The sequence below is a fragment of the Aquila chrysaetos genome, chromosome 13 (genome assembly GCF_900496995.4).
Source record: "Aquila chrysaetos chrysaetos chromosome 13, bAquChr1.4, whole genome shotgun sequence".
Taxonomy (NCBI): Eukaryota; Metazoa; Chordata; class Aves; order Accipitriformes; family Accipitridae; genus Aquila; species Aquila chrysaetos.
In genome coordinates this window covers 35,680,587-35,692,855 of record NC_044016.1, presented here as the reverse complement: position 1 = coordinate 35,692,855, position 12,269 = coordinate 35,680,587, and the positions used below count along the sequence as shown (strand labels likewise).

The following is a 12,269-nucleotide window of genomic DNA, read 5'->3' as shown; positions in this document are numbered from 1 at the left end:
GATCCCTTTTACTCTCTCCCCTCCCCATTCAGATGAATGGAAGAAAGAGCTTGGTTGCCATCTCTGCCTATAGCTCTGACAGATGCCATCCAGTGGAAGCAAGGTACAGCCCAAAGCAGCCATTTCTCTGCTCCATCACTACAGCTTGCGTGACACCTGCAAAAAGAGGGACAACTGACTTGTAAGAATTTGCCTTGTGTTGCAATATATTTTCACAGTTTCGGTATGTCACATGTTAAGATTTTGCTTCTCCCAGCCAACTAATACATGGTGTTAAAAAAGGCTGGTAGTTTCTGAATCTTTCCACATGCTGGTAACACCAGCTTAACTTGGGTTTTAAAAGATTATAGAGAACAATGGTGCAAAAGGGACTGGCTTGTTTTGGACTCTCCAGTTACAACAGCAAAGCCAGTCGTCTTCAATGTCCTTCCAAAGCACCAGCACAAGAATCTCTTTCTTTGCAAACTCCTAAGCCAGAGAGACCAGGCACGCGGCAAAGCAGACTATAGTAGCTTCAGCAGGATGGCCAAGGCATACTCCGGGAAACAGCATGACAATCTCACCCCAAGAACCTCACCAGCACGTTACCCAGAAGGCTGCTAGATGAGAGGAGCTAGCAGGTTGATGGTACATGCCTTATGAAATTGGCCAGGACCTTCCGTGTTTGCACAAGAGATTTGAAAGCCTCTGAGTGCCGTTCACAACAGCTAACCTGTAAACGACGACTTACAGCTGGGCTGTGGAAGAAAGTAGCATCTACTGCTCAGCAGAACAGTTTCTCCAAGCAGAGCAACGTATGCATGCTAGGACACAGGTCTGACAGGCAGTGCCTGCAGCTGGGGACAGAGGAAGGGGAGCAAGCTGCTGAAGTATCTGAGAAGACATTGAGTTTAACAGCAGCGCGTTTGGAGGTGGAAGGGTCAAACGCTTGGAAAGCCTAGTACAGCATTTCCCACAACACTCGCCCAAGGCAAGGCTCTGAGACCCTGTGTGACCACAGGCTGGTTCAGTTCATCAGAGAGCTGAGCGGACAGCTTAGTCCCTGTAAGGTGACAGCACAGTCACTACCCTCTTCTCTTTGCCAGTACGTCCCTTAAAATAGATGACAGACCCTCAGAGCACATCCCATCCAGTGCACTAGGATGCCAGGCATCTGTACTGCCTCAAGGTCCATGAAAGTGCCAGATGACGTGGGGGTAGAACTGGAATGAGATCTGGATGGAGCAATCACACTGATACGTCAGTGTCTTTGCTGCCTGTGACAAGCAGTCGGATATCCGCCCAGTGCTCATGGGGGCATACACAGAAAGGGGAAGCATTTTTCCTTCCTTGTGTTCAGAGATGCTCTGGGCAAGTCGGGAAGTACACTGTTAAAGCTGAAACTGTCCTTAGCTCACCCCACACCTGTCTGTCTCACCCACCAAAACAGCACATTCTCATAGCATTTATCTTACTCTTTGCTATGTGCTGTAATCAGCAAGTCCTGGGAAAGACACAGTGCTCCCCATTCCAGGCATGGCATCATGACAGAACTACATGGACTCTGAGTACACTATGCATTTCCTGCAGAGTATCTGGAAGGCTTAGTTTTCTGGACAAATGACACTGTAAAAACATGAAAATATTTATTTTTACCTTTGCAGAGACCATCAGATAGTTAAAAATCTAACACAGTTTATACTCTGCAAAGGATTTCAGCGCTCTCTTATCTGCATTTCCCATTTAAAATGGTCCAACATATGCACATGAATGCACCCTACAAGCCCTGAAAAGTCCTGTCACCACAGTGCGGTGAAGGACCATAGCCTTAATTTCTGCTTGTTGTCTTGCTGCAGTACCTTTTTGCTTAAACGGGAGTCTTCTCAGTGACCTGGACACATAGGCACGCACACACACGCGCACACACACACACACACACACACACACAAACACAAACACACGCGCGTGCGCACCCTCTCTCCATCTTTCCTCATCTCTGTATAAATATAGAAACCTCGTCTGTTTTCTAAATGCTCTCCTGCTGCTGCATTCTCTCCCTCCGCCTCCCAAGACACTTCGGTGAATACCTGCTGCTTTGTTTCTGCTGTAGATTTTTCACTGAGGCTGCAACATTTTGAAGCCGTAGATTTAACATAGTCCCCTACATTTGCAGCCCCTACCCAGAAATGTATGGCTCTGGCTTAATGTTTCACCCAGTCAGCAAGATTTGGTTTGCGAATAGGAAGGGAGCTTGAATTTTGCTGCTGTTTGCAGTGTTGTGGCTCAAAACATGACATAGTTCAGCTGTGAAAGGAAATGTGAATTTTCAGATGGTTTTGCTGTACTGAGCGGTCCCCTTATAGAGAGGTGTCAGGAACTTCCCTGCACCCAGGAGGCTACTTTCTACTGATCTAAGATTTCAACAAGGCTGGTCTATCCAATCCAGGGCTAACATTTTCAGAACCTACCCTCATGGCATTTTGAGAGTTGGAGGTGAGGACTGCTAAACAGATATAAGTAGGGCAGGGGACCCAGAAATCTCTGCAATCCTTGACCCATCCTTCCATTACGCCCCCAGTGATGCTGCACCTTTCCAGACCAGCACAGAGGGTACATTTCCGAAGAACCTTGACATACTTAGACAATTAAAACAAATTAGCATAATTCAGACTAAACTTCTAATTTTAGCACTCTGTAAAGCTGCTTTCCTTTGAGCTCAGATCTAGCTTGCTGCACCTCAGCTTCAGCACACTACAGGCGGCTTCCTACCATGAAGAAACCGAGCCCCAGAGGCTATCAGGCACAGGACTTTCACCCAGGGCACTGTCCTTTGCTTCTTATCCTCCTGAAGGCACTTGCTCTAGACAGGGCTTGCTCCCAGCACACAGCAAGTCCCCTGCTTGGGCAGACACCTTGGCCAAGGGTCGAGGCGCTGAGGATAGGGCACGGTTTGAAAGAACTTGCTTCCGAAACGGATTTCTGAGTGCCACAAGGCTTCGAACGTTGCATTCCAGTACCTTGATAACTGGTGGGCTTACCAAACACACATAGATGCCGTTATTAGCTAAATAATTTAAAAGCCTGCAGAGCAGCAGTGCAGAACGGCACCAGCTTCCCCTCAGTGCCTCTTCCCTCATCAGCGAGTCCCTGCAGCAGCAGGCTCTGCTCTGACCTGACATCCCTCGCATCCAGATGCCTGTATTCTGCTCATGTTCTACCCGCCAGCCGCTCCCCCTCCCATCACGGCGCTGCATTTCCCTCCTGCCTGGAAATGTCAGGAAAGGACACAGGCACAGGCTCGAAAATGCCTTGCTTAGCGAAGTACCGTACACGCTGTTCTTCACTTACAGCTGACTTTAGTATTTGTGGACAACTATTTACCAGGAAAGGGATGGACTTCCCAAGTCAAACACGGTTCATTATATATTAGCTCACATCATCTGAGAGACTAGGCTCTCTTGGCACCACATCCTGCAAAGGGCAAGGCAGACAGTGAAAGAAGAAAAAGGTAAACACCAGAGAGGAACTGCTACCGTATAAATGTTCTGATTTTTCTAATTGGGCCATTTGAGAGAGCTCTTGGTCTGTGCCCATTGCAACAAACCGTGCTCGTCCAGAAACTCCTGTTACCTCCCCGCGGTGAAGGAACGTTGAGATCAGTATAATTTCTGCATTGCCGTTTTCCTTCCTGCACACAAATACGCCGTGCACTGTCCTCTGCCATCCCTCCCCCATACTTAATGCAAACACCGGAAAGAAAATGCAAATGCTGGGAGCACAGATGCTCCCATTATAACCAGTGCATGCTGCATTGCAACCTAATAGAAAAATGCTGGAGGGTGATTGTGAGCAGCGGTGAATGAAATTGGACAGAGTTTAGTCAAAGGTAAGTTTGAAACAGCTTCTTCTTCCTGCTGACTGCGTACCAGAGAGACACAGAGAGAGATGGAGTGGAAGCCTTAGTGGGTTGTGAGAAAAATGCCCCCTTATAGGCCTCAGACAGCAGAGCAGTACAATATAGCGCGGCACTGATGTTTTTTTTTTAATCCTGACAGCATTTCCATTTGTACAGGACTCCAGTGGCAGGTCAGATAAACAGCATCAGAGGAAGTCATCATCACACACAGCCCCTGTACTTCCCAACCCAGCCTAAAGCAAGAACTAAATATTTATTAAGCTTCTATGAATCAGAGGTCTGAATCTCCTGACAGCGCAGCCAGCTGACGTAATCCTCCCCAAATCCTGATGGGACTTGCTTCCCCAACAACCTTGACAGAGCTTGGAGGGTCACAGTTACCTTGTAGTCACACAAAGCGGTTCCACGCTGGCACACTGGGCAGAGGTGGGGTGCAAATCCTCTGCAATTGCTCCATTCCTGAGTGCACTGGATCACCTGTAAAGGAGCTCATGCTTTGCCCCAATTTGCCAGCAGCTGTGTATACAGAACACCTTCCCAGCTTTACACACTGGGCATTTACAGCAGAAAAGATTCAACTCTGTACTGCTGCTTTGAACCTAACACACACACACAACGCACAGAAAGATTTAAGATGGCCCTTTGATTTGCAAAATCCTTTTGAAAGCCTGCGTAATAGCTAGATAGCTAACGATTGAGCCCATTCCTAGTCACACAGCTTAATTCTTTGTCTACACTGTCCCTCTGGTTACGTTCAGAGTGGTAAAAGCTAGGGCTTCCTTGAGTCTCAAAGGTTTTGGCTGTCCTGATGTCCCATGCCTCTTCCCGCTGCCACTGCACAGTACCATCACCTTCCAGGCAACAGATACCAATTCCTTTGCAGAAAAAGTGCCTCGGACAGAGAGAGAGTATTGGAGTCCAGACACCCAATCCTGGCTGCAAAGAGCTGCTGCCAATAGCTGGAGCCTGGCTGGAGCCCCCGGTGTCCTCACGGTGTCCTCACGGTGTCACCCAGTGCTGATCTCACGTGGTCCGAAGGGTGCCTTCTTCAATGCTGTGCCACACCACAAGCTGGTTAACTTCTCAGGGAAGGTGCCTACATAGTCATTGCTCTTGCAATGCAAGGAGACGCAGGAGGAGTTTTGGCTGGTGGAACCGACAAAACTTGCAGTGGGAGACAACAGAAGTTGCAGCTGGAACTGTTGCTCTAGGAGCAGGCAGAGAAAGGAGACAAGGCAGCTTTGTGCTCTGAGATTCTGCAGGTGGCATGGTCCTTTCTCTTGCTGGTGAGCTCCAGCTTGCAGGTTAGATACCAACACAGCTCCCAGCAGCCAGTGAAGCCCTGGGTGGCTGACAGCCACGTCACATCTTTGGCAGGATCTTCTGCCACTGAATGCAAGAATCCAGGTAGCCCAATCCAGCAGCTGTACCAAGCCAGACATCCATGGGAGGAGTACATAACAGTGCTCGGAAGTCCAGTTATCGTGGGGAGGTTCTGAGCCATCTGCAGCCCAGGTCTGCTGAAATCCTTTGCCCTCCTTCTGTCCATCACTCTCTTCTCCGCAGCCCCTCTAAACCCAGTGCAAGCTGAAGGCTGCTGCTTCGTGACAGCCCTTGGGAAGGGATGAAAGCCACTTAGCCCCAGTGGCTTCTCCTTAGCAGCACTCCACCAGTGATTTCTCACCCCAGTTTCTCGCGTGCTTATTGCATAATTCTGACAGAGGCGTCTGGATTTTCCATCTCAGGGATCCTAAGCTTGGACTTAAGTTCCACCCTGATACAGCTCATCAGTGAACAGCAGGTGAGTGAGCACTTTTGCTTGTCACACAGCAAGCACAAGCATGGTCACCTTATGTGACCGTTCGATTGTCCTACTAAGGGATCATCTCTAATTGCTCCTCTGTCTGATTGAGCTTGTGGCTGTTGTTCCAAACCCTACTTGACTTGTTCTACTTCCCACATTTCCTAGCTTCCTAAACATGCAAAATGTCTTTCATGCAAAAGCATTCTCATTAGCATCCTCCACATCACCTGAATCTTCTCAGAGCTGCCCATCCAGGATCTAGCCCCTCTCCCAAATCACCTCACACACCTCAGCTTGGAGTTTCTTCTGACAGTTGATGTCAGCCAGTTATGTTCATATTTATTCCTTATCCATGCTTGAGAATACAAACGGGGTCATTCAATCCTCTGTGCTCCCTTTGCCCTTTCCCACCATTTCATTCTAGCTGGTGGAAGAGCTTTCTCCGCCACAGTTCCTGCCAAACAGAAACACCTCTCTCTCTCTTTCCCACCTATTTCAAACCCTTTCTTAAAAATTCCTTGTCTCCCTTCTCTGAAGCACCCTCCCAGCCACTCCTGCTGGGATGTATTTCAGTGTGTAATAGCGAGCACTAAAATATTTCTTGCTGCAGTGTGCAGAAGAAACGCTGCACCAAGCATGGGTGCCAGCCTATACTGTGGAGAGTCATGAACCCTCAAACTGGTCTGTGCGCTGTTTCCAGGAAATGGACAACAAGAAAAAAGGCAAGGAGTTTTATGCAGAGAGTTTCTTATTAGGAATCATTTTCTTTTACCATTCAAGACTGCACCGTGTGAGATGCTCTGCAAATCCATAACAAGAGACTGTCTTACCCTTGGACACGTGCAAGACAAAGAAACTAGACAGGAGTAGAAAGAGAAGAGCAGTCTGTTCCTCATTACCCCCCCCCCCCCCAAAAAAAAAAGAAAAAAAAGAAAGAAAAGTGGTAAATTCAGGCAGCCTTGTCCTCTATTCCTTAGATGTCCAAACAAAACTTACTCTGAATTTACTGAGAGGATGTATCACATCTTTCATACTAATAATTTGTCATTTAAACATCGACAGCAATTATCATACGAATTTCCTTCTGAGCTTTTGGTTAGATTGTTATTTAATCCAGTAGCCACAGTTATGCTGCAGGCAGACTGCACATGCTCTCACATGTGCACTTGAGGAGTTCTTTGGACATTATTAGCATTGCCGCTGTTACTGAAGTGCTGTTGGTCTTATTTGCTGCATAGCACTCTTGTCATAGATGTTTTAGAAGTTCCAGCTTTCTGCTCCATGAATCCCACATGCCCACCTGCCAAATGAGGAGCACAGCTGGTATCTGCCTCTTCGTACTCCTCAGATGAAGGTCTCTGCCCCTCTTCATGCTTGACAGGATATTTGGTACCAGAATAAGTACACTTCAATAGGAAGAACGATTTTCATAAAAGTATTAACTTTTTATTTATTAGTCTCAGTCAAAGCTTGTCAGGCTGCAAGGCACTGCAGGCACTAGCAACCTATCTTGGGGGCACTTGGTACAGATGCAAGTTGCTTGTAGATGCGTGTTTGAAACAAAGGGTGAGCCAAGTATTCTGGGCCCCAGTTTGGGGGTTAGACATTTTGGGCCCTTTCTAACAACCTGCTTGGTGAACTCTGCTGATGCTTTCAGAATTCCCGGAAAGGGATTTGGTCCATTTTCTACCTTTCATATATAACCGCAACAACAAGCCACATGAGACTCAAAAAAGACTCGACAGCAGTGTGTTCACATAACAAGTTACAGACCTGCCTCACCAATTGCATCAAAACATCACATTCTCACAATGTGTTGTGCTGCTCCCCACTAATCCTGCAGAAGGCAGGAATGTGTCTTCCAAGTGCGTGACTTCCAAGCGAGGGCTTTCTGCCTCTCGAGGTAGCCTGACCACAGCACACCTGCAGTGAAAGGAAGGAAGCATTCCTGACTATCACTACTTCCAAGAACCACAAAAAAAAAAAAAAGACAGATAGCTGCATCCAAAGCACAGCTATTGCTACTGTCCGTCACCACTTGCCTGTCAGTGCAGCTGGCCACATCAGACACTTCACATGCAGCCCAGCAGCCGTAACCGAGTGGCTCTGGTCCCCTGTGAACTGGCCATCTAAGCAAAATGAGAGATTTGAAGCTAGGATACTGCGGCAGGAATAGCAGGAAGCCAACCCAGATGACGCTTGGCAAATTCTCTAATGGCAGTGAACTTCTATTATTCAATTCACACTCTCCTTTGCTCAAGGGCTGCTCTCTGTCACACCTGCCTGTCTGCACGGCACCCTGAAAAGTCACCAACACATTATGCTAGACCTTATAATTCCTCACAATTCAGGACTTACACGAAACGTGGGAACGGGCATGACTATTGAAAGCTTGCTCCCTGGGGTCATCCTCAGACTGAGGCAACCTCTGGCCGTGCTGCAGAGCCCACAGAGCAGGAGCACTTTTCAGGACACGTCTGGCTGTTTAATGGACAGCTCGGCCCAAAACACAAGTCTGGCTAGGCTGCACAGAGAGCAAGGGTGAGTGACGAGATACCATTCCTTAAATCCTCGATGCAGCCCCTGTCAAATGAAACATCGGCTCTCATCGTCTGAGTTACAAAGGTTGGGAGCAGGAAATACTGGTGGAGCAACAAGGTTATACACCTGGACTGTCCCTGTGCTGAGAGACAAATGAGAGGCACACAACACGAAAACAGACAGTACAAGGTCAATCAGGTTCTAGTTACATGCACTTAATACAAAAGCCAAGAAATTGCCATGGAAACTAAAAAACAACAAATATAATCACAGTCCAAGGAGAAGGGTTTTGGGCAACACAGCGTTAAGTAGCACAACTCACTGCCTCCAGGTATCACAGGACACAAAGTTTTCACAGGATTCAACCGTGCATTTCATGGGACACGCACGACCACGCAAAAATGGCTAGAAACACTAACGGATCCAAAGCTCTCACGCCCCAAGACATAACATCAGCTTGCATGGGATGAGAGGAAACTTGTTCTGGGGCTGTCACCTCCTTCCTCTGGCCATCTCCACTGCTTCGTGCCGTGCTAGCACTTCCTTGGATCATAGGTTACCCCTCTACTAATAACTTGCATTGCAGCAGTGCGTGGTGGGCTCAGTCATAAATCAAGACGCTGATACACTGCACGGTACAAATGCAGAGCAAATAAACAGCCTCTGCCCGAAAGAGCCTGGATCTGTACACGAAGCAAGAGACAACAGGCAAGCCCAGGTGGAGGAGCAGAAGGACCCCGTGACACAAGAGTGGTTTCAGTCCATTTCAGTGGCCGGTGCAGGAGCCTTTCGAAAGAGAGGACTTTTGCATAGACATGACACGAGTCCCATGCAGGCTCACAGTGTGCTAACAGACACCCAGGCTAACACGGATTAAACCGCCACAACTGCTGCAGCAAAACAGAAGGAGAAACTCCAACACATTCTGGTAGCCCTCAGCTTGGCCCCAAGGAGGCTTGTGCAGTAAACCACTACCACTAGAGACACTCGGGCTTTGGGGGCAGGGGATTAGAAGAGAGAGCTCGCCCAAGAGCAAAATCTCCTGGTTTGGTGGTTCTTCACACCAGAACCCCTTTAGAGCCTTCTGGCAACCTAAGAGACAAGCTGCTCTGTCAGCCTCGAGTAAAAGAGGCTCTGCAGGGAAAAGCCTTGGGCCTGCACGCAGTTCGCAGTTATCGTTGAAGAAGGCAGCATTTGACACGGCAGCGCGGCAGCTGAAAGACCCCACACCCAACTCTTCCTAGCCGCTGTCTGCAGACTTCGCATCTGTCCTGAGCGTGTCCACCGATCGTCCCCTAATGAGCTGCTCTCTGCAGGCACAGACCCCTCCTGGGCTGCCCTGGCATTAAGAAAAGCAAACATCCTTACACCCAGCTTTGGTCCCAAGAGGAAGAGGAGGGTGAGCAGGGGCTCTGCCCACCCTGACCGCAGTCACCGAGCTGAGAGGCAAGCAAGGTTCCCTTGCCAGCGCCTTCTCTGGATTCACCGCTCAGGAAGGGATAGCTGAAGATGAACTCCTCCTCAGCACGCCAGAGCCTTGCTGATTTCTGCAAGGAGCCCTTGCTCGGCGCTCCCCGTGCTGTGACAGTCCCAAACAGTGTGCTACAAAAGGCTTGTTGATCGCTGCAAGGTCTATCCCATCCCAGGGAAGCAGACCCCTTCCAGCGCGCTTCTCCAGCTCCCTCGCCTGCGTCACAGCGTGTCTTGGCAGCAAGTGCAACTCGGGCCTCTCACAAGGAGCTGGCGAGAAGGTGCCCTCTCTAGTACCTTCCACGTGAGGAAGTCCAGACACTTTGCAGGTATCTTTGGATCTCCCAAGCCATCACCGAGACCCATGTACACTGTGCTTTGGGCAGGGCAGGGGGGGCAGAAGGGAAGAGGATGGTTTTCTCAAAGACTCACGCAGTAAGCCTTCACCAGAAACAGGGACGAATGAAATCTAGGAATTCCAGTGTTCAGGACTAGCCCAGACAGCCTGAACCGGCAGTTGTCCGGCAGTGTGGCAGGAACAACAAAAGCTCGAGGGCTGGTTGGTGGTGCCTGTCCCCAGCATCTCACAAGACTCTTCTCAGGACTCTCAGGGTGCAGCTATTGGGATGCTCCAAGCAGTAGAGCTCTGCTGTGAGGCTGTTGCTCAGAGGGGGCACGCAGAAGTCTCCAAGACTTTTGCTAAAGGCAGAGGAGAAGCCCACCTAAGACTTCCCTGTATTGCACCTTCCTCTCACGTATATCCTCGATTACCCTTGGTTTCACCTCTCTCCTCGCCGCCTCTCTGCATTGGTGCATAGCACATACACCCTCAGGCCCTGCTGTGAGAAGAACATTCAGTTCAAGAGGTCTTCAAGGGGCAGCAAAGCTATCTTAGAAACATGCCTGCTCCTGGAGTGGCGGCAAGAAAAAACTGGCAGTGACTTTCCAGAGAGGAGCTACAGCTTGGATCGGCTGGCAGACCCAAGGCTCCAGCATGTTGGTGTCGGCAGAGGGGAAAGACACTTCTTCTTGGTCCCGACCCCCCACTCACCCGCTGCCAGCAAGTAACATGCCTTTGCTGGGAGGGATGACCTGTGTCCCGCTCACAAATACAGCCTGCCCTAAGCAGCAGCAGAGCTCACAGTCCCCTGCACAAAACTGCTTTCTCGGTTAGTGGTCTGCTCCCGCTGTACCCTGGTTGCAGTGTTCTGGCAGAGATCAAGCAGGGCACGGAGTGGACATCAAAACTGCTCCTTCACTAGAGAAAGGGGTGGGGGTCTCTCGCCCCTTTGCTCTGCAGACACAGAGCAACTCTGGGAAACTGCTTGAAGCTGGAAGCCAGCAATTAGAGAACAAATCTGTTACGCTTTAGCTGCCTTGACAAACCCCTCACTTCCTTTCTCCCTTCACCTGGCTTTTTTTTACCTCCCCTCCCTAAGCTGTCAGGGCAAACAGCAGATTCCTGGCCCCGAAAGTTGTCTTCTGTTTGGCAGACTGTTTCTTGTGCTGACTGCGCATAGATTTGTACAGGGACCAGACTGCCCCTCTGTCATCTCCCCCCTCCCCAAACACAAATAGCACTCACTGCCGCGAGCACGGGCATCTGGATATAGGGCTGCTTGCCCCAGTGCCACTGACCTTTTTCTTCCGATCCCGAGAGCGGTTCCTGCGCTTGCGATTAGATTCTTCCTTCTCCTTCTGCTCCTGCAGAGCCTGAGCCTCAATATCTTTGATTTTCTTCAGCTGCTTAGCTGCTTGAGCCATGGCCGGTCAGACTGCAGTTCCCTCCAGAGCTCACACCTGCACTTTCCACACAGCACCCTCCAATTCCTGGCCAAGACAGTCCCTTCCCCTAGCTCAAAATGCTGTCGACCCAGATGAGTGTGAAACCAGTAATGAGAGGAAAATAGAAAGCAGTCAGCAAGCCCCAAAGGGCAGCCGATGTCTCCAGCTAATTGCTAGATGGAGTCTGGGACACCTTTATAAAGCATTAATATTCCTAAATCCAGCCGTTCCAGAGGTTCTGTGCACCATTGCAGCAGCCCCTGACTGCACTGGCACATCATGTAGAATCCTCCTTGTGGGACAGGACACCAGGCTGGTGCTGTGCTCTCTCCCTCACTGTCTCTCCTGCAGCACGAGAAGAGATGCAGCCAGGCAGCCACAGGAAGGAAAATAACTCTCAGCAATTAATGCATGATGACAATAGAGAAGCAGTGAAAAAGGAGGCTGATGCATTTCATCCCCACTTCTGGGTTCTCTGTAGCAATGCATAAAGAACAGTAACCTGCATGTAGTCAGTCAGTGGCTTTACCACTGCAGTGCTGCTGAGGCAGGCACATATTCCAGTCTCTCCAATTTTCTTCCTCTCAGTCACTCTCTGTGCAGCAGCCGCATCACTCGCTCACTCTCTGGGTTATGATTCCAGCTCCTTTCAAGGGGGGTAATAGGGAATCGCTGCATCGGTTAGGAGGCAGGCAGCATCTCTGCTCAGAAAACAGCCGATACTGCAAAGGACGTGCCAAGTACTGGAGCAAAGTGCAGCTTAACAGCATCCTT

General features: G+C 49.5%; 1 protein-coding gene across 8 annotated transcripts in view; it reads right to left on the bottom strand.

Moving 5' to 3' along the window:
* Nucleotides 1-11,536, bottom strand: part of ANK1 (ankyrin 1) — a 69,711-nt gene extending 58,175 nt beyond the window's left edge. For 3 of the 8 annotated variants that reach the window (XM_030034363.2, XM_030034364.2, XM_030034371.2), the window contains exon 1: nt 11,349-11,534. In XM_030034363.2, coding sequence (XP_029890223.1) covers nt 11,349-11,474 — 126 coding nt within the window. In that variant the 5' untranslated portion in view covers nt 11,475-11,534. Of the gene's footprint in view, nt 1-11,348 lie in introns of all 8 variants that reach the window. The other 5 variants (XM_030034368.2, XM_030034365.2, XM_030034367.2 and 2 more) reach the window with 5 other exon arrangements.
* Between the last annotated feature and the right edge of the window lie 733 nt (nt 11,537-12,269).